This window comes from Pangasianodon hypophthalmus, chromosome 2, assembly GCF_027358585.1.
Source record: "Pangasianodon hypophthalmus isolate fPanHyp1 chromosome 2, fPanHyp1.pri, whole genome shotgun sequence".
Taxonomy (NCBI): Eukaryota; Metazoa; Chordata; class Actinopteri; order Siluriformes; family Pangasiidae; genus Pangasianodon; species Pangasianodon hypophthalmus.
In genome coordinates, this window is record NC_069711.1 from 8,200,883 (window position 1) to 8,223,827 (window position 22,945).

The 22,945-nt window shown below is 36.2% G+C and overlaps 1 protein-coding gene across 1 annotated transcript; it reads right to left on the minus strand.

Annotated features, from left to right (window-relative positions):
• Positions 1-7,995: 7,995 nt before the first annotated feature.
• Positions 7,996-12,033, minus strand: mitfa (melanocyte inducing transcription factor a). The gene is made up of 9 exons (XM_026921537.3): positions 11,696-12,033; positions 11,278-11,490; positions 10,730-10,825; positions 10,516-10,633; positions 10,189-10,269; positions 9,726-9,782; positions 9,532-9,607; positions 9,198-9,345; positions 7,996-8,913 (listed from the first exon to the last, which is right to left on the minus strand). Exons 1-9 carry the CDS (start codon positions 11,726-11,728, stop codon positions 8,500-8,502), a joined length of 1,236 nt encoding a protein of 411 aa, XP_026777338.1. The 5' UTR covers positions 11,729-12,033; the 3' UTR covers positions 7,996-8,499.
• Between the last annotated feature and the right edge of the window lie 10,912 nt (positions 12,034-22,945).

Genomic DNA, 22,945 nt, shown 5'->3' on the forward strand with positions numbered 1-22,945 from the left:
TTTAACATCCATCCAGCAATTTACTCCTCTTTGTGAGTGTAAGAAAACAAGCTCCATATCAAGTCTCCTTCTGTGATCTGTGATGCACAGCTTTGCAGATTATGATGATTTTACTGCTGCACATTCCTGCTAAACAAGGGCCACTTTTGAACTTGCTAGTGAGAATGAACACCTGATTGTCAGGTGTCTTTGAGGCATGTTGTAATCTTCTCCTGCACTGTTAGGCCAGATGATATATTTGGCCCAGGAGCCCAACTACACAGGTGTCACCTGTTTCATTTTCAGTGAAAGAGGTGTATAAACCTGCAACCAGGTCACATCCATTCATTCTCAAGAGACTTAACAGGAGGAGAGAAAACAAAAAGGGGCAGAAAAAAAACAAAAGTGTTCGGTTTGCCAGATGGACAGAACTGCTGTCCCTGTGTATTTTAATTGAACTTTCATAGCTGCATTTTCTTTCCTGACTTGGCTACAACAGGCCCCATCTGATTACACATTATGACAATATTATAACAGATGTCCGGGCCAATAAAGCAAATTCCTGAAGGACTGCATGTAATGTGAGTAATTGATCACTTTTGTCCTCTCTCTCTCTCTCTCTCTCTCGCGCGCGCTTGCTCGCTCTCTCTCTCGCTCTCTTGCTCTCTCTCTTGCAATGGCTCTCTGTGTAACAGCATGCTCCTGTTCTACAGATTGTCCCACAGTTGGGACTTGTGTACATATGGTACACAAGTTTATTGGCTACTTGACTGTGCTGTTGATTGAGTGCTATTGTTGCACAGCACGGTATTGCTACACAGTGTAACAAACTAGAGGGGTTTTTTTTATACAAAATTAAAATAGCATCCATCTTTATAATAAAAAACTTTAATAAACAAGGTCTGAAACTAGCCATAATGATCTATATTTGCTAAGAGTGTTTCACAGACGGCAGTTTACAGCCTTATAACACTTTAACAGGTTCTACCTATTGAATATGATCCAAAATGGTCCTAGAACAGCCAATAAGATGGATGGGGTTTACAAATCATAAAAGGTTCCATGGATTTAGGTTAGTGATCATATAAGCAATACACAAATGAACAGATTTATAGGTAAATAATAAAGTCATATTAACTGTTCACTGCATGCGTGTGTACAGTGTGCTGTATATTTCGTTGCCTTATTGAGGTCATTCTAAGTTAGTGGACTATCATTTCACTGGCAGGTGAAGATTATTGTCAAATCCAAACACAAAAATTCCCCTCAAATCAATCGTACAGATCATGTGCAGAAATTTGCCACAAAGCTATTTCCTCTACTTTATTTTCTCCAGCAGTAGAAATTCATTGAATTCTTAGATCCGGTGTTGATTATCCTCATGTATCCTTGCTTCAGAGTGACCCATCACGTTGCTTAATGATTTAAATGAAAGTACACCGCTTCCGCTTCCAGCAGTGTGGCACATTACAGACACCATTACTAATCAGAGCCAAGCACTGTACAAAGAAAACACCCTAAGTCAGAGAGAGAACATAGCAAGAAGTCACAAAAAGAAGCAGTTTTCTTTTTAAAGCCAATGAAATACCATTTGGTTTTGTATAATTCGCCTCTCTCTGGATTATCTCATGGCAGACAACATGACTTTCCAAAATTTTTTAGTCTTCTAAAGGTAGTGGTCCATTTATTATTCATACGAATGTTGTTGGTGATGTATGGAAGTAATTGAAATGCGTCAAAAATGATACCTGCAAAACTTGGTGTAATACTGTTATAGTAATAATCGAATATATTTCTTACCTGAAGTTTCCCACACAGGCATTAATCCATTAATCCTATATGGAAAAGTTGTTGTTATTACTATATAGGCGTTTTTAGAATTTGTAAGACATACCACCACCAATTTATACTTAATGTCAGTGTGCAATGACTAACATAGTACATAATTAAAAGTAAGTGTTTCTACATGGAGGTTCATTTATTTCAAGCAAGTTGTAAAGACTCATGTGAATGGAAGAGTGGGGTGAGGTAACGTGAGGTAAATGTTAATGGTTTGGTCTCCGTCCTCAAGAAGAGTGTCCTCACTAGAGGAAATCATCTGTGTTATTGTACACGAGGTGCACCAGATTCCACTTAGACACTAATATTGTTGTGTCTTTCATGTCTACAACAATGTGTGAATATTATCTGCAATGCTAACGCAAACATATTGTTTGCAGATAGACAATATGCGCAGTTTGTAATAATAATAATAATAAAAAAAATTCAAAACATTTGCAGTATAATAATCACAAATAATTAAAATCTGTTTAAATTATTAAAGCCATTTTTTCTATATCAAATTTACTGGTGTATATATTATTCCATATCATTTATTCTTTATAATGTGAAGAGGAAAATCCTATTATTATTTAATATAGGAGGCTTTTAGATTCCATTGTAATCTACAAAAAATTATAAGGTAAAAAATTAAGAACTTTTTTTTTTTTTTTAGTTTTTAAATCTACTGCATCAAATGCCGCTTTATTGTTCCAGGACTGTGGAAAGAACAATATTTAAATGAAATAGTCAGTCAAACTTGTAGACTGATATGAGAGCTCCATCTGCTGGAATGACTTGGAAGTAAAATAAAACACACATATTTACTGTGTACTTTCCAGGTTATAAGTATCTGTGCTTTAATACTTTTGATTTTTAATCACTACTTTTCAAAAGAAATAGCTCTGCTTTCTATACACTACCTGATTAGCATACTCGGTCATCATGCCACACTGCTACTAGTGCAGGCTCTTGTTATCTCAAAACTGGACTACTGCTACGCACTGCTCCCGAGCCTCCCAGCCAGCTCCATCAAACCCCTTCAGATGATTCAGTATGCAGCAGCATGCCTTGTTTTCAAAAGCCTAAAAGGACCCACGTCACACCTCTCTTCATCTCCCTCCACTGGCTTCCTGTAGCCGCCCACATTTAATTCAAGGCCTTGATGCTCACGTACAACACCTTGCCTGGAACAGCACCCTCTACCTCAACACTCTCCTTGAGGTTTAGTTCCCTCCTGCAACCTGCGATCAGGTAACAACTGACGCCTTGGTAGTGCCTACTCAGCGAGGCATGAGGTCCCTTTCCAGAACCTTCAAACTGACCGTCCCTCAGTGGTGGAATGAACTTCCAAGCTCAATCCAGACAGCAGAATCCATCACTATCTTCAAAAAAACGGCTAAAGACCCATCTCATCCATGAACACTTAACTAAGCCCTAACTCCAAAAAAAAACCTGCACTTACACATGCTCTTACACCTCTACTCCGTGCACTTCGCTCCTCTAGCACTCAATTAAAAATCTCGTATGCTAGCACTACTTGTATTCTCTGCTTGTTGTACCTCTTTGCTTGTGTTTCTTTATTTGTAACTCGCTTTGGATAAAAGCGTCTGCTAAATGAATAAATGTGATCAAACATAGTTTTTAAAGGCATGAGGTTACATTTTTCCAGTGCAGCTTCAAGCAGGGTCTCTCAGTGTAATCTTATATACATTTCTAAATTAAGCATACTGTACATGCTTACACCAAAAAGGAGGGACGGAACAAAACAAAAGAGTGAAGGAAAGGAGATAAGAAGAACATAAACTCTGGTCACTGAAGAATTCTCCCTTAAATATAAAAACAACATATGACCTGATATCTGTTCCTAAAAATATCTAGGTGAATAGCTACATTTGTGATTGTTCTAGCCAAAGTGTCAAGACTGCTAGATTTTAAGCTAGTTCACATTTAATTTGAAGCACTGATTTATTTCTCATTTGTGATTCTTTCTTGTACTTTTGCTTTCACAAAGTACTCTATTTTGAGTAAAGAATTTTCCACAGTATTTTTATAGATGAATAATTGATTTTTTAAGGGTGGAATTTTTGTAAGGTACTTCTACCAGCCATGGTTAAATTACTACACACATATATTGTTTAAGATGTTACTTTTTAATTGTTAACATTATACACATTATACATTAAATAATTGCTTTAACATAACTTACAGTGTTACTTCAGGTAGCACACATCACTGTGTATCACTCTGGAAGTGTTAGAGAAGTACTTGACACCAACTTGACACAAGCTCTCAAGAGCTTATACACATTCTCAAGATACAAGTATCGGTGTCCTCCCACCTTCCAACTATCATAAGCAAATGTATACCATGGAAGTGTGTGTCAGATCAGTGGGAAAAGTCAGCAGGTTTATTTCGTTGTCACATCTACCATCACAAATCACAAATTTTCTAGCTGTTACTTTTCACTGTGTTTAACTATTAACTAATCTAACTTCATAAAACTGAACAGACAACAAAAACAGTTTGAATTGAACAACAATTTAAAAAAATATATATATTGCTTTTTCGATTAACACATGCTCATTCACTGGCATGTGTTAAGTCTCTCTGGTGCCAGCTAGTGGCCAATATTGGTATTTTATTTTTTAATGTAAATAGAGGACTCTGTGAGTTTGGTCAGTAGTGAACACACCATAGACAGCTACAGTTAAAGCTCTGTCATGTTTCAGTTCCTGTTATGCATTCTCTTCGGAGATTATTCATCTATATTATCGTGTCTTTACTGGAGGATAATTCTTGTTAGCTGACTGTCTAGCAGTAGGCAATGTCAGAAAGCTAAGCTTACATTTACAGCATTTGGGAGATACCCTTATCCAGAGCAAGGTACATTTATCTCATTTCTACAACTGAGCAGGTGAAGGTTAAGGGCCTTGCTCAAGGGCCCAACAGTGGCAGTGCTGGGATTTGAACTCACAACCTTCTGGCCAGTATTCTAACATCTTGACCATATACCACGACACAAATCACAGGGTGACTCGTTCTCAAAATAGTGGGCTAGATATGAATTTCTTAATGGTGTATATAAAAAAAGAAGAAGGATCAAGATGTTCCTGTATCCTTTGTACAAAGAACTCTGTACAAAGAACATTACTTTGTACAAGTAACAGCATGTTTAATGGTCTCTGAGGAAACCTGATTCTAACCACCTCTTTTTTTTTTTTAAATTAAAAGAAACACCTCTTAAACATGAAGGAACAGTTTATTTAATCTGGGTTGGGTTTTGTTTCTCTTTTTGCATTGTCTGTTTGTTCATAGACAGAAAAATGTGTGTACAGGTTATGGGTCCAAAAGTATTATAATACATCTCTTCAAATATCTAGTCTGATGCTATGACTTTTGTAAAACTATCAGAAAGTGGTTTTGCTATCAGAATAGCTGTCATAATACTAAGAAGAAGAAGAAGAATTGTGTAACAAAGGTGTATCAGGTTTAGAAGGGGCTAAAGAGTAGCAGTATAAGGGGCTATTGAGAACAATGGGCCAAAAGTATATATTTTTTTTACTTTCTATTTAATTGTATTGTATTGAATTGAATTGAATGTGCTGTTTTACTAATTTATGTCACACTTTTAGGGTTTTCATTCCACTCACCCTCATATATGTGTCTTCTGATGACTCTAACTGAAAGAAATATATTATCATATACTGGGTGATTATGCTGCAGATTCCTGTTTGAAGAAAAACTACCAAACTGTTTACTATTATTAGCCTATAGTTATCATCTGGATCGTCTGTAATAAAGTTAATTCCTGAAATGAAGTTCTAACATGTAGATGGAGGCAGAGCACCTACACGGCATTTCACTGGCTCTGTACTCGTTCTCTGCACAATGACAATAAAGCTGAATCTAATCTAATCTAATCTAAAATATGTAATAGTGGCCCAAATCCCCTCTGTGGCTTTACGGATTGGGACTGAGCTTCAGATTCAGTTAAACAGAGTTTTCTGTCTGTCCTTTGATAAGTAAAAATACTTTTGGATATAATGCAACTGTTGTTGCACCAATCACGTGTAACTAAAATCAAGTACAACAGTCTCATATATTAATGTGTTGACTCTAATATTTGAATGTAGTGACCTATTTTGATTAATAAAATTGCTTTATATCTTAGGGAAAATTCTATTTTGACTAAGACAGTTGACTGAGGACTGTTTGAGAAAGAGCGGCATTCCTGGACTAAAAACACTTTAAAAATCAGTGTATCATGTGAACATGACAATCATCAACAATCAACAGTCTTCCATGCAGCAAACACGTCTTTTGTGCACAGAAATAAAGTGCAGGTGAATCTGGTTTTGTGGTTTGAGTGGCAGTTGTAACATTTTAACATTTTCCTCCTTGCAAGGTGGATGAGAGCTGGAACTTTTTTTTTTTTTTTCGCATGCCATGGCAGAATTTCTACAGCTTGAATTTTTACAACAGTTGCATCCTACATTTTTAATGAGTGTATGATACAGTAGCTCCTACAGTCAGGATGATGAAGGATGATGAATGGTGTAAAAACGCACAAACCAAACAGGTAAGTCAGATAATGCAGGACAAATGTGTGAAAGATATTTAGTTGCATTAGAAATAACAATGAAGGGCTTTGGGAACAAAAACCTAATTTTCATCTGTTACTGAATTATCAGCTTAATGACTAATATTCAACAGCTATAACATCAAGACTACCAGTGATTTTAAAAATATGAAAAGCATGATGTTAGTGTTCTTTATATGAAGATCTATGTAAAAAGAACTGTTAACAGACTGTTTATTGTACTGAGGAAAATTATTTTTTTCTTAACATGAACATGAAGACAGTTCATTTAATTTGTTTTTTGCTGTTCTTGTTGCTGTCATTGCTCTGTGTTTTATATTGTAGGATAGTTCATATACTGAAAAATATTTGCACAGGGCATGGATCCAAAAGAATTATTATACAGCTCTTCTAATATCTAGTCTGATGCAGTGAATTGTGTAATGTTAACAGAAAATGATTTTGCAGTGTAAATTCTAATTCTTAAACTACTAAAATGAACAGGAGCTGCTCAATACGATTTCTTCTACACTGGCTGAAAAACAAGAAGCTGAAAAAGAATCTGTTTTGTAATTTCTATAATGATAAATAAAGTGTGCATGTTTGTATTAAGCAATATTTTAAACATAATCTTGTGTTACTGTATGAACTTGCGAATATCTTTTCAATTAACAAAGCATTCCAAATAATGCGAGGAGAAATTTGCACTGTGTGTGCATGTGTAAGTGACGTCTTTATTTTGACACCAATCTTTTTCAATATATAAAGGAAATATTAAAAAAAAAAAGAGGAAATATTTCTTCAATTAAAGGCACTTCATTCAAGGTCTCTCAGTTGTGAACTAATGATTCATATCTATATATCCTACTATATATCTATATAACACTATTAGAAAAGGGTCAAATAGAACCCTTAAGGGTTCTCTGGTTGTGCTTGTGAGGGAACCCTTAAAGGTTCTAAGTAGAAACCTACAACAGAGTGTTTCCCGATCAGGAACGGTTCCAAAATAAACCCATTTTAAGAAGCTAAGAATTTTTTCATATTCAAAGAACCGCTTTTTTCTAAGCGTGTACTGCCAAGAAATTGAGAAAACAAATATTCTGTAGTTACAGTATATAAAATCATATAACAAGTTTATACTGAATACATTAATAATGAGCAAATACTTCAAATTCCAAACTTATATATTTACCATGTAAACAAATATACCATAGGGAGTAATCAGAAGGTGAACTTTCCACTTTTCTAATAAAATATATTAGAAAAAGCACATAGAGAATACAATATAGTGAATACTGTATAACTATATGGATAACTAAATTTGAATAACCATTATTTCTGTCCATTTTCAGTTTATAATGTACTTATTTATGTTCTTTCTGATGACTAATTGAAAAAAAGAAATTACGTATATATTCTGGTGGATAATTAAATGATACACTACAGATTGAAGAAAACCCTGTTAACTCTTAACCTATTTATTATTGTTAGTCTATAGTTATCATCTATATCCTTTAGGAGTTACTAATTTTTGTGAAATTTGGTACTAAGAATCTTAATTTACCATAAATACAGTATATAATTCAAATTTAACACCAAATCTGAGTAAAGGGGTATTATTATTATTATTATTATTATTATTATTATTATTATTATTAGAATTTACACCAAAGAAATTTTGTGAGAACTTTAAACTTTGGCAGTTATAATGGCACTAAAAGCAATAACTTCAGAATTATCTCATTTTACTTCTGATTAAATGACAGATTACAGATATGCTAATAATATACAGTATAATGCAAGTATAAACTAGGATGAGGCATCATGACATAACTAATGTTTCTCTTGTCTTTTTTTTTTTTTAATATAAATAATATATATCAAAAATCATGGGCAAAATGGAATCACATCTGTTACACTAGATGTAACAGAATTAATGTACCGGAAACAAATCACATTTCAAAAGATCCCAAAAATCCCAGTGGTGTTCCAAATCCTTGCATATCTTTAGCAGTGCACAGAAACATCTTTGAATACACTACTACTGTAATCAACCCAACAACGAAAACAATCCTAAACAAAAACAGTCATAAAGAGTTATTAAAAGTTCATTAGCAGTGCTAACAGCCCTTGTCCTGCTCCTCTGTGCTCGTGCTGCTTCGTCTGCTGCTGTCATTGGAGTGTGTGGGAGAACCTGAGGAGAGCAGCAGGTTACTGGTGCCCACTGGTGACAGTGTGTTCTCCAGAAACATGTCGTCTAGCTTGGTTGTGGGTTCTTTGCGGCTTGCATAAAGCCCTGCCTCTGCTTCCTCGGTGGTGCTGTCACTGTAGCTAATGGTGCCATTGTTGAGGTCCAGAGTGGTGGGCCGAGAATGATCCGGGCTGGGGAGGTGTGGACGAGTGTACAGCTCGGATGAGCAGCTTGTGTAGCTGATGGGTTCTTCCTTGATGGCGCAAGCCACCAACTCAGTGGAGCAGAGCGTTGAGGAGCCTCCTACAGCCAGGCCATGAGCACGAGCCTGCATCTCCAGCTCCTGAACCATAAACACATGTACCATATTCATTACTCTAAACCTGAATTCGCATTTTACACCCAATACAAATCAGAAAATAAGCTGTGCAAGGGTATAAACAGTGTATATACTATATATTTCTACTACATATTATATATTTCTATACATGTTATAATTTCTACTTAATCCATCACTAAAGTGTAAAACACTTTTCGTACCGTCCCAAGCTCCTACAGAGTTATTGCTTCAGTATGCATACCAGTATAAAACCTCATTTTTGGAAATGAATAATTCATATTGTGTACCTGAATGCGAAGCAGGAGGTGTCTGTTGGTGTGCTCGAGTCTCTTCTGCCTGCTCTCCAGCTCTTTTGCTCTCTGCTGCTCTCTCTGTAGTTTCCTGATGTAGTCCACTGAGGCCTTCAGAATAGTTCCTTTATTCCACCTCATATCTCTATAAAACCCGTAGTAAACCCATAAGTAAATACATAACCCATTCCTGTATCGACTAAAAATGAAAAATCAGCTTAAGTGTTTTTTCTTTTAATTATATTTACAAAGAGAAATCATTTTGGTTTACTTTGAAGCAGCCTTAATGTGATTCTTAATGTCGGCAATTATGGCTAGCTGGTTGACTTACGGATCATTAGATTTGGGAATTAACGTCCCAAGTTCTTTAATTCTGTCATTTATGTTAAAGCGCCGTCTCCGTTCAACTAGGAAAAAAGAAGCATGTTTGTTAGACAGGGAGCATATTGACCATGGCAAAGAAAGTTTGTTTAGCAACAGTTCACTAAGCAAATTGTGTTTGAATGATATAAGAATTATTCTTACTTAGGTTGTGGTTGTCCTTCTTTTGCCTCTCTTTTGCCAAAGCTCTGACTTCTGCTTCTGGAAAAAAAAAAAATAATTAAAAAACATTTCAAGTCCAGTTAACATAAATAAACACCAAAAAACCACAAAAAAAATCCTGAAATTTCTTTATAATTAAAAAAAAGAATATATAATATACTGTATAATTTACAGTTTGGAACACTTATTCTGCTATCTGATTTGTTTTCAGTTATATGTGTATGTTTTTGTAATCAGGCATCCAAATTGTGTGCAATTTTCCATCAATCACAATTTAATTTATTACAGTAAATGCACAAATGAAAATGCATTTATCATGCACTATCCCAATTAAAATGTGTTTTCTTTCATTTGATGTAGTACAGGAATATGTGCGAAAACACATCATACAGTTAACTCTAATCTAAGACTCATATATGTGTTTGTCAAGCAGAGGGAAACATACCTACTGGAAGGCCTTCGGGCCTCTGATAAGAGTCAAACTTGCCACATGGTCCAGGTTGGTCCACGTGCATCATGTCAGGAGCTGGGGTAATTTGGTACAATATAGATTTTATTTATCGTTGCAGCTGTGCACTTAAAATTGCACACAATGTGGATAGTTTAATTTAAGAAAAAGAAAAACTTTCAGTTCCCATTCAATATGATATTGTTTGTTGGAGGTTTATGAGTTTAATTCTGACATGTAAGGGATTTATGAGGAAATATGCTTAAATGGCTTTAATGGGTACTCTAGGCAGAATTATCACAGACATAATGGAAGCTGATATACCTGAGAATTCCCTTTTCACATTGGGTAAACTAGATGGGCAGGAATTCCCAATGGTGACTCCAGCTGGAGGAAGTGTATGATTACTATAGATGTCCAAGAGATTTGCAGAAACTGGGATCTAAAAAGGAGTCAAACGTTACAATTATTTTATACTCAAACACAGAAATTATTTAAACAAATGAAAGATCAGTATCATATTTCTGTCTTAGTTTACTGTATTTGGTATTTGAAGTCCTGCGTCCATTAATCCAAGGATATCATCATTATAGCTTGACTCCAAACTGATAATGTCTTCAATTACGTCGTCCATCTAGAGCAGCAGCAGAACATATAAGCAAAGAAGATAATATATCAATAACACTTTGTAAACCATAAAACATGACCGAGTATGCAGTTATAGCATTTTCATGGAGATGAAACTCCAAATCTCAGACCATTCCTTTTCATTTAATATCACTAAAATTGTCCAATTTATTTATGATCTTCATTATTATTAACAATTATTAGCAATAAAAGCGAAACAAAATAAGAACAAAACAAATGTAGATCATGTGACAGGAACTAAAAATCACTTTTTTTTTTTTTTTTTTTTTTTGCTTCATATTTACACAGACCAGTAACTTTTAAACTCTTTAGTTTAGCGTGACAGATCAAAGTGAACTAAACATAATCTCTGCAGTATAAATATGATTAATGTGTGTGAATTTTATGACAAAACTATATTCACTTTTAGTAAGAGTCTAAAACAGGATGGGGAGTTACCTCTTTCTCGCAGTTGTTGCTGAGGGTGAGCAGGGCCATGGGGCTGTTGGGGGCGCTGGCTCCGGGGCCGGGGGGCATGCCGTGCTCCGGATTCTGGCTGTTTAACGGAGGGCTGAGCTTAGCCCCAAGCGTGCTGGGCAGATAGTGCTTCACCTGCTGCCTTGGACTCTGCTGGAGGTGGTACTTATTAGGGCTCTCCAAATGAGTCTGTACCTGCAGGAAAGACAAAAGTCCAAATGTCCATCATGTAGAAGACGCATGCCACAGAAAATCTAAATATCTGGATAACATATATTTTTTCAGTCTTATTACAGAAAGTGAAGGATAAGATCTTAGTCTAAACAACAAGGTCCTGGATCAAACTCTCCCATTCCAAATTGACTAAAATATAAAGTCAAGCACTAAAGTTGTATCTCACCTGGTAATGACTGTACTCAAGCATGTCCAACATATTGTTATGCGCAACAGATCAACACAGAGACCTCAGTAAGTAGTCAGTTCGTGCACTCAGCCGGGTTATAGTGACCAAATAAAGGAAGTCAGGCGCGTTCAGGCTTCTGGACCGGCTGCATTCAATGCACTCAAAGATACAACAATGAAAATATAAAAGAGAGAGGAAGAAAATTTGTTTGCCTTTTACTGAGTTGTCTCCCAAAATGATGACTTTATGCTTTTATAGAGCTCATTTGACGTCACCGTTCCCATTTCACAAAGACTCTTTTTAACTGATTTGCTCGTCTCTAAACTGAAACTGGCTTAGGGCTAACTACTGTTTCATCTTTAGTTCCACTCTGCCTGCATAAAACATTATTTGTTCTAAACATCCAAGAAACAATTACTGCTACTGTTGCTCCAGAAAAAAAAGGCAGAGTAAATTCTAAATGTTGATGACCATATCTCAGGCACACACACACACACACACACACACACAGAAAGAGAGAGAGAGAGAGAGAGAGAGAGAGAGAGAGAGAGAATGTACCCAGATGTATTTCAGTCATTAATTATACCTCATGTCAACTGAAAGCTAAACCATTTTTAAAATTGTTGTCTAGCTGTCTTGCTGTACTGAACTATTTATTTACTTATATATTTTATTGGAAGAACACCAAAATTTTGAATGATTGTATCCTTTACTTTATGATATATCCAGCATCACTGCATTAAAACCAGCAAAGCAGTGCATAATTTAAGCAAAATGAAGTCAGAGATTTTAGCTCCGTTTTTATCAGAATAACAAGACAGTTGAGGAAGACGTGCATTTACCATAAATTTAATGCCAAAGTAGGTTTATGTGAGAATTTTAAACATTTTTAACAAAATGGTTTTATTACATTTACTCAAGTTAGACAGTAAAGTAGGTTTTTTTAGTTGTTAAGAGTAACAGTACTCGAGTGGAATGTTGTGTTTTTTGGTATGTGTTTATGTGCGTGTTTATGAGATTGTGTGTGACTACAAGCTCGATTGTGTGTGTTTGCATGTGGAAACATGTCTAAACATAAATCTTGATGCAGACCAATAAAAATGTAATTAAGTGAGGAATGTGCATCAACTCTAAATTCACACCCATGTCTAAGAATTGCCCCGGGTTTTTTCTCCTGCCTCTACTTGAAAATTTCAGAATCGATGCATGATTTCGACTCTTATTGTTATATTAAGAGAGGATACTGAAAATTAAGAGAGGATACTGAAAATTAAGAGAGGATACTGAAAAAACGCTCTTTGGGCATTCTTTGAAAGATATTTTGTCACTCCCCCCTCTCTTCCAAATATTACAACTATCATTTGGTTGTGTTAACAAAGCTAACCTGTTGTTCCTTGGTCTAACAGAGAAGCGATTCAGACATCCTTGCTGTTAGAGCCCCGAGCAAGAGGCATGTTCACATCCAACACGTGTGGGACTGAGGTCTGCACTAAAGTCCTGATTTACCAGTCTTAGCATCTTATAATGCTACTTAAACACTTCCTACTTTTCAGTTTAATTGCATGATTGCATGCATTGTAAGCTGGTGATGACCTGATTTCTCATTTTCATGATAACTTGAAGAAGATTTTGTGTTGTTCCAATTAGGCCATTTTTAGCGGGATTACCCCAGCTAACTATTCTGAATCTGAATCAGAATCTGAGCTTTTATTGCCAAATGTGTTCACACACACACAAGGAATTTGACTGGATATGAAGCTTCCAGAACACACATACCTATAAGATGGCAAGACATATTATAATAATAAAATTTACAGACAATAATAATATGAGAGAATATCTAACACTGTACAGTAGACGCAATAGGCTTAAACGGAATAGATATATGTCCAGATATAATACAGCTATTTGAACTATTTTAGGTTAGCGGAAAGATTTCAGAACATTATGATTCTAGGAACGTTTCTTTCTATTAATACCAAGTTGTCTTACCAAGTCACATTTATACATAATATTTGTAAATATTCAATTTCTACAACGTTGCGTTACTGTGAGCAAACTGATGTTACGACAATTGTTTTAGAATATTGCTGGAAAAATATTTTTGGAAATTTACAGTCTAACTTTCATAGAAACATTAGCAAACTTAGCAAATGTCTGTTTAAATGCATCTCACATAGTGCACAGTCATAAACTCACTTAGTGATGACTAACATCATTTAGTCCTTAAAAACAGACTGAACTAAACTGGATTTTGAGCCTAAAAATATGTTTAAAGTGTAAAATATGTTTAAAGTGCTGATTAAACATTTTGCTAATTAAACATTGCATATGTAAGTATATGCTATAAACATATATGTAAATGCAACAAAATGTATAATTCATTCACTTTAAGTCTGTAATGGAGTGAAAGGCTAAAAAAAGCATGTTTTATCAACCAAATTGAACTCACTGGACTTCATAGTATGTTTCTAAAACTTATATTGAGGTAAATATTTTTTTAAGCCTAATTTACATTTTAAGAAAAAATCTTGCGAAAAAAATAGTGTGCGAATTTTAGTAAGTTGGTTTGTGTAAATAGATTTAGCTGTTAACTTGGAGTGTATGTGGATGAAACTAGGCATTTTTGCTGAAATGTGTGTGGGGTGAGGATTTGGAATATACAGAAATGACGTCTGAAAAGTCTGATGCTCTTTGGTTCTCTAATAATTTGTACTGGGGCAGCAGGATGGCGTGACGTGAGAAGAGTGTGCGGATGGACTTTATGAACGCAAACTGAGAGGTGATGCATGCTACAGACAGTTCCCTCCAGCCTAAAAGGACCTTGGGTAAAAAAAAAAAAAAGAATGCTCCCCTTGTTCCTCCTTATCTCTTTTTCCTATTTTCTAAGTTTGTGGCATCTTCCTTTGGCCTGAAGTCTTTGGGATATGGAGAGCGCATTCTAAATAGGAGCAATGTTCTCCAAAAAAAACAAAAAACTCCCTGCAGTTAAAGCGCCATTGCTGATGAAGTCAGTGTAATGCCAGAGTTGTACCACCTACCCATCAGAAAAAAAAGCATATCATGTCCATGAGAGGTTGAGGGTTTAAATCATAGTTTTAAAGAAAAATGATTGCTTATTACATTGCATTTTTTAAACATAGTTTTTCCTATGACTGCTTTTGTATGAAGTTTAGCAACAATATAGCATGGGAAAGAAGTGAATGATTTTAATACTACTAAGAGATCATTGTAAATTGTAAAATTGCAATTTTTGAGGGAAAAAAAGTTTCATTGTCTTACTCGCATTGTGCAAGTAACCACTTCTCTCTGCTCAGCATTGCTGCTTTATTTATGAAATACATGCTTTCAGGTATTTTACAATAAGCAATACACAAATTAACAGACATGGTAGTATACTGTATGTTGTGAGAAAATATATATTGAAATAACAGATGGAGTTCATTCACGGAAAGTGATTATATAGATACCTAGTTGAGACGTTTTATACTGGTTTATTCCTTGGGTGGGATTTAGGGTCTAAAAACTTAAAAAAGTTAAAAATATACATTCAGAACTTTACATATTTAGTCTCGATTATGGCTTTTGTTGAACCTTTTTGTCTTTATGGTTTGGTCTTAGACCTGTGTATGGACTTTAGACTTTAGATTTTTGCATATTGTCAATGTGCTCTATTTGTCTTATGACACAATGTCTTCTTCATGTGTTTATTAAAACTTGACTAAGCTACTTGCATAAAAAAGAACAATTATTGGACATTGCACACTTTCATGGCAATGAAAATTATATAGGAACGGATCAGAAAATATTCTGTTTGTCGTGCTCAGCTCTGTGCTATTGAGACGTAAATATCAGAATAATAATTCCTGTAACTGGTCATGCAATTGCCACCAACTGACTCTGCACATTTTAGTCACAGCTCATTTCATAGGATAGTTTTAATAGCATAGTTTTTATTAGACGCCTCTACATATCTACTGTGATTCATTTTTGGGAGATAAAATTAAACAAATACTCATTTTCCTTTCCAAACTATGTCAATTAGTATTCAATGCAATTTAGCATCCTCTTCAAAGAACTTCCCTCTATAACTGGTGAAAATGTAGAAAATGTCTGCACAGAAGGTCACACAAGCAGGATGGGAATAAACAGAGGTTCTTTTTAAACAAAGATTCATGCAATGTGCTTCTCAGCCTATGGCAATGAGGCATTAAGAAAAATGTAGCACTGACTCGCCAGAAGGGCTAACATGAACTGACTTGCAGGGAGATGAATCAATTGCAGTTGCTTAAGTGATAAACAGTTGTAGTGTTTATGTGTCCAGCTGGGCTAGCTGAGCTATCACCAGTAAAGGCTGCTATGACAGCCAGAACATATTTGATGCCCAGCCAGAAAATATTTGTTGCACCCAAATGGGGATGTCGAGACAGAGACGGATTTGTCACAGTGTCACAGAAGCCACAAGCACCAAAAACAGAATGAATGATTTCTATCTAGGACCAGGAGAGAAAGACCAGGCAATTAGTCACTCTCTCCAAGCAGACAATGAATTAATCATAAATGTAAGATACAGTACACAAATGTATACTGGCCAAAAATAAGGTCAAAGTTCATTCTAAAAATTACTTTGATAAAATAAGAACTGACTTCAGCCAACAGAAAAAAAAAAATCCTCTATAATTTCATGGTTATAAATTGAAGATATTTTGGGATTTAACTGCACTCTAATTGGGTGAAACTGGTTTTAATTCACCAAAAGAACCAGACATACATCATGTACAGGCTCATTTAATTTAATCCAAGGAATTCAGGAAGAAACCAAACATTTTTCTAGCCCGTCAAATATGCCTTCAAACTAAACTATGTTCTCCGAGTTCTCAGAAAGTCCTCTCATATCTTTTTATTTATTTATTTATTTTTTTTTAACAGAACAGAGGGTCTGTTTCCAGGTTCTGGGATTTGCTAGAGCACCAAGCACTGAGCTTGTGTCTTCCAAAGCTGGCACACAAAGCAGGAGTTGTTTGGGCCTGAAGCAGTGCAATTTAAAGGGCAAATCGACCACCAACAAGCTGAACAGGCAACCGTGAGTCCCATCTGCATGTGGAGCTCCAATCTGATGACATTTAAAAGTCAGCTGGTTAGCAGTGAGGCAATTTTATGGCTATTTTGTTAGGATTTATTTATTAATTTATTTACAACACGGCTCACAGCTTTGCAAAAGGAAGACTAGATTATATGATAAATGTATTTGATACTAGGCTATAAAGTTTTTCACTTGTAGGCATGTGTTCCTAATTCCTGTCCTGATATGACACTAGCAGTAAATGCACGAGGTTAAAAAAAGAAATGCTTCGTAGCTCTGTAACTATGCTAATAAAACTTACCATGTCTCATTATAGATAGAAAAATATTGTGCACATTACTTGGCTCTTGAGCGAATCTGACTCCTTTAATTAAGACATTGACATCCTATACCAAAGTAAGTGAAGCCAGTGAACATACCTGTGGAATAGTTTTAATAGAAAATGCTATGATATGTGACACTTTCAACACCTCGTACAATCCTCACACTACTTCTTAACTGTTGATACTGACTTAAGCTGGAGTCACTCATTACGTATACACTGTTCTGTCTGTCAGCACCTGCTTCTGAAACTTTAAAAAACCACATCTCTCATGCTTTCTAAGTAGCCTGTAAATGCCAAACCACATCACGTAATCATTCACACGACTCACAAGCAGCATATCCCTGTTCACAATGTCCAGACATCTAATTCAGCACACCTTGTTCACAATGACAAACACTTCCTTAAATAACTGAGACTCTTACCACATTTTTGCAACATTTCACACCTGCATTGTATCAGTGACATTACTAGGCCTTGTATGCCTGATGTTTAGCTATTCCTTATATTTCTGTATTTTTTTGTGAATAAGAGTCCTGAAAAAGCACAGGATAAGCACAGGACAGTCTTCATGATTACAGCAGCAGTCCGAAATCTACAGTATACAGGTGAGATTATCCACTGAAGCCAGGGTGAGTCTTGGGCTTAAACTGTTTTTTGGTAGGTGCACATCTTTAGGGTATCGATACGGGACCGTCTTAAATGGTTTTGCCTTAATGCCAAGACTCTTACCACATCTTTGCGACATTTCACACTTGCATTGTGTCAATGACATTACTAGGCCTGGTATGCCTGTTGTTTAGCTATTCCCATGCCTTATATTCCTATTCTCTTATTCCTTTTGTGAATAAGAATTCTGAGATAAGCACAAAAAACTCTTACACAAAGTAGCGATCCAGATACTCCTACATCAATATACACTGTATTCCATCAGTACATCCCACAAGAAATGTCAATGCAAGCAATCGTAAGCCTTCTCCAAATCCACAAAATACACATAGACGTAGCATGTAGAACACATGTAGAGCACCTCTCCTGACCCCTCACAAAGCCGGCAAAAGTAAAGAGCTGGTATGTTTTCCATGGCCTGGTCAGAAATCAGGGCCGTCGTAAGTGAGGGAAAAGGGTGACTGAGCATGTAGGGCCCTGGCATGTGAGGGGCCCTCGAAGATCCTAAAATTATTAAATTATTTTTTTTATTATTACGAGCTCCAGCACACACGTCTGTGTACACGCCTCTCACAAGCACAATATACACGCAATTTGCAAAATTTGCAAAAGAGAGGGAGGAAAAGAAAAAGAAACAAAGTGAGGGGAACAACTCCTCACAAATTTCTTTCAAATTTCCAATCTCACTCTAAGAGACAAATCTTTAGAGAAAAAATGTTAGCAAATATGGAAAACAATATGAAAACGACGTTTGTCCTTTTTAAATACAGACAGATTACATGGATCATTCATCAAAATATTAATATGATTGGTCATAACATTAAGATGGCATGATAATAAACTGGAAAATGAAAAATGATTAAACATATTAAATACTTTATTCCAGAGACATACACAATTCATACACAAATATGATTCAAAGTGCTGCATTAACATAGATGCAAATAATATATCATTTTTTATGTTATACTATACATTTATATGATCTACATCTTTTTTAATAGTGTTGGTTTAAAAATTACATCAGTAATATACACCAGTGATCACCAGAGCTATTTGTATAGTTGTACACTATTATTTAAAAAAAAAAAAAAAGTGGGAAAGGGGCCCAACACACTGTCTTTGCATAGTGCCCAAGATTCTGTTTTACACCCCTGTAAGAAATTGTATTGTTCCTCATGAATGCTAGGATCAACAGTCTGATGGAGTCTCCTCTCTAGAACGCTGGAATAAATTTTTTCCAAGGAGGCTGAACAGTATGTTTTCCCTACATTTGAAACATACCATTTTTTTCTTCTTTTATTAAATTAAAACCACCACCCTAGTTTTCTGGTTCAAAAAGCAAGAGCCCAGTTTTCCAGGTAACATTGAAGAAGCATCTTATCAACATGATACCAGCCTTGCCCAGTGCCTTCAACATGTCCAGGCTAAGCTCATCTACCTCAAAGTCTTGATGTTAGAACTTTCATAATAACAGAAACAGAAAATTCTGGCATTGCCCCCTGAAGGCAAACTGCTTCTTCCATAACCAACAATATCCCCTCCCAAGCCTGAGCTTTCACTTCTGCAACTGCAAACCTACTGACTCTCCTATACCTCTCAAGTGAGTCAGGAAACCCATCTGTGAGCTTTACTTGGAAGGGCTCTTTCTTCAACTTGATGGTGTCTCTGACCACTGGTGTTCACCAGTCCATCCTAGGTTTACTGCCATGACAGATACCAACAGCCTTCTGGACACAACTTCTTACAGCTGTCTCTGTTATTCAGGACTTGGTCCATTGGGACTCAATGTCCCTGATTTCACTTGATACAAGCAAGAAGTACTTTCAGAGGTGGTAGCTCAGTTCCTTCCAAAGCTTCTGCCAGATGCTCCCAAGCAACCCAGGTGGCATTCCTGGGTTTACCAGGTTAACCTGGCTGGTGCCTTCATTTGCGACAAATTAATCACTTGAGTCCATTTGTCAGTAACCACAGGACATCCAGGCTTCACCAAGACCCATCAACTACCTAGCACCAAATACTGGTGGGAATCCATAATGTTGGATGTTCACAAATGCATTAAATCATGTTCTGCATGTGCAAAAGAAAAAGTCCATATAATCTTTTTAGCCTGTAAATTTTATCCAAGCTCAATGTCCTTGGTCACACATAATAGGAACCAACATAAGCACAGCAATAGGATTCCAACCTGGAAGCCACAGATTGATTTGCCAAGTCCTGACAACTAACTCCCCTTCTTGCGCTTGAAGTATTTCAACTAATTTTCAGACAGTTTGGCATCCCTGAAAGCATTTCAGATAGCGGGCCCCAATGCACGTACCAGGTCTGGAAGGCATTAATAGAGACTTTGGAGTTCTGACCCCAGGGTATCAACTGCGGGCCAATGGCTGGGTAGCACATGCCAACCAAGAGGCTGATTCCTAAGAAAAACTCCATCACTCAGCATCCCCTTTCAGTGTGCAACTGGGTATCAGTCTTGAATGCAACAGACAGAGGTGTATCTACAAGGCAGGCAATTGCCTGGGGCCCCGCATTCTGAGAGGGCCCCCGAGGGTTGATCATTTAAATAAGTTTTGAAGACTCGTTTATGTTCCTGTGCCACCCCTTCACACGCGAGTCGCACGAGCTCTAATTCCTGAAAATGAAGAGGATGTATCTATCTGGCAGCCAGAAGCACAAGAGAAAACAAGAAGAAGAGGAAAAGAGGAAGCAGGACAGTGGTAAGTGATGGAGATAATGACGTATGAATTAAGGATAATTAAAGACAAACAAACCTACATCTTTTTGTCCAATTTCAGTTTTATTTCATCTTATTATTTGCAAGATGAATTACTGGTAATAGTTAGCTAGGGTTAGCATGTTTTGAGTAGAGTTAGCAGTTCTTAATGTGGGCTGAAATGCAATCGGTGTTACCGTGAACGATGGGCACAACACCGGCAGCACCGCTTGGCAAGTATCAGTGTCTCTTGCTCCCGTGAATCAATACTTTACATTAGTTAATATCAGTTAACATTAGTTGAAGATGGACATTTTGTTTCTTCACTGAGATTTGATTTCTTGTTTGTAAAACACACCAAGCTGTAAAAAGTAAACATTATGTCCTGTTAGATGTGTTTTGACTACTTTTAAATGTACGTTGTATAATTATGTCTCTGGGTAATATGAAGACATAATAACAAAAAAGATCTTTCAGAAGGGCCCCATGCATTTATTTTGCCTCAGGCCCCCACATAACCCAGGTTCGCCTCTGGCAACAGACATAACAATATTTGAGGACTGGGTCAGGAAAAAAGAGAAGGTCTAAGAAGCCAAACTGAGCTATGTGTTTGCATATAGATATTATTTATTCATTACAAAAAAAAAAAAAAAAACTTTTTTGTAAATTTACTATCTAGCTTAGTCTTTAAAATTGAAACTGTCAGAATTGTGTCAACTGCTTTATGAGTTCATTTAATAAAGGAGTTGCTGATGATGCAGGCATCTGGGGCGAGGATCATGGTATATATCTGTGTATAATTTGTATAACTCTGGTAATACTTTTTTGACAGTATGATGTGATTTTTGCTTAACACAATCATAAATTTCCTGAGCTTTACAAAGGAAAGAAGAGACCCACATTCCTCATTACAATAACATCTGACTTGGGTTTGACTAAAAAAAACTCAACGTACCATGCAGAAATTATTTTCACACTGTTAATCATGACATTAAATCCTACAGATCTGCCTGACACCATTTCAAAGGAGTGCCTGTTTTCCTTTCTCCTAAATATGTTCTAGTATGAAAATAGCATGTGGAATTATGGGCATTCTTGCTTGAATTAGCTGGGTGTGTACGTACGTGTGTGTAGTAAAACCATGTTTGCCTTTGTCATCTTGAGCTGCTTCTTTGCTAGGCAGGTCAGAGGTGATTGTACTAATTAAAGGCTCACCCAGCATTTGGCCTGGACCATTGGGGCTTAATGTTTTCACTTAAATGCTTAACCACTCTCTGCCTGGTACCTCGTAGCTAATTTTGCCTGCTTTGCAGAGACAAGCTAATCTATTTATCAAAGCTCAAACTGCCACATAACTCTTACATGCAAGTCTTGTAATTAATAGACGGACATTTAAAAAAAAAAACTCTTCTGAATGAGAACAACTAATGTACTTAAATTTGCACATTTACTATGAAGACTTTTTTCACCCAAACAATGAAACGTGGAAGAAAAAAGCTATAAATGACAAAAGCCAGAACTATGACCACAGCATTCAGCATTAAAACTGATAGTCTGCTTTTACTGAATAGCATATATGCACTTCATACTTGCAAATTAATAGAGGGGGGGGAAAAAATCTAAATAATCAATAATCATAATCAATTCTTTTATGTCCTGGTGGAAATCATGCAAAACAGGACAACCATTTGTAAAATAGACCTTACGTCAGGGTTATCAGCTACAGCTACATCAGCCACACATGAAAAATGAATACTTGTCACCCAACAAAACCAAACATTTATATTTATGCTGACAAGAATCATATGTCCAATTTTGCCTGAACAAAGTTGCAATAACCGCAAAAATAAATGTCTGCTCTCTCTGGATCTTATACTGTAAGTCTTTAGAAACACTTACGCCAGTCAGACTGTCTAATTCATCATGGACCCTTTCATTTCTCACTGCGAATGCAGTACAATCCCTCTAATAACTTAGCCACATAAAGGTTATTTCATATAAATAAAGGCATCTTACCAGAGCTTATTAGATGGTTGATTTCTTGCTGAATTAATCATTTTATGAGCAGTAAGACCATGTTGTTTCCCTCACATTTAGTTTATGCAGTCCACTCAGACCAACCAGAAAATCAAAGCCATGAAAAATACGTCAGTGTAGTGGAGAAAATAGGATTAAACGTCCTGAATGCCAAAAGTCTGGAAACACAGCGCGAATTAAAGGAGGAATTCTCTGAGTAGAGATAATCCCCCTTATGGATTTAACACAGTTTGGTCGCAAAGAGCAATATTCTTTACCCCAGGGCTGACACGGGCTACAGAATTCACATGGGGGTTTTGCGATCCTACAAATACAATCTTGGTTTGAATCCATCATCTCAGTATTTTAATAGCTGATCAACATTGGCAGACTTATCACACAACATGTACTTATACAGAAATATCTGGAGTGGGATATTCC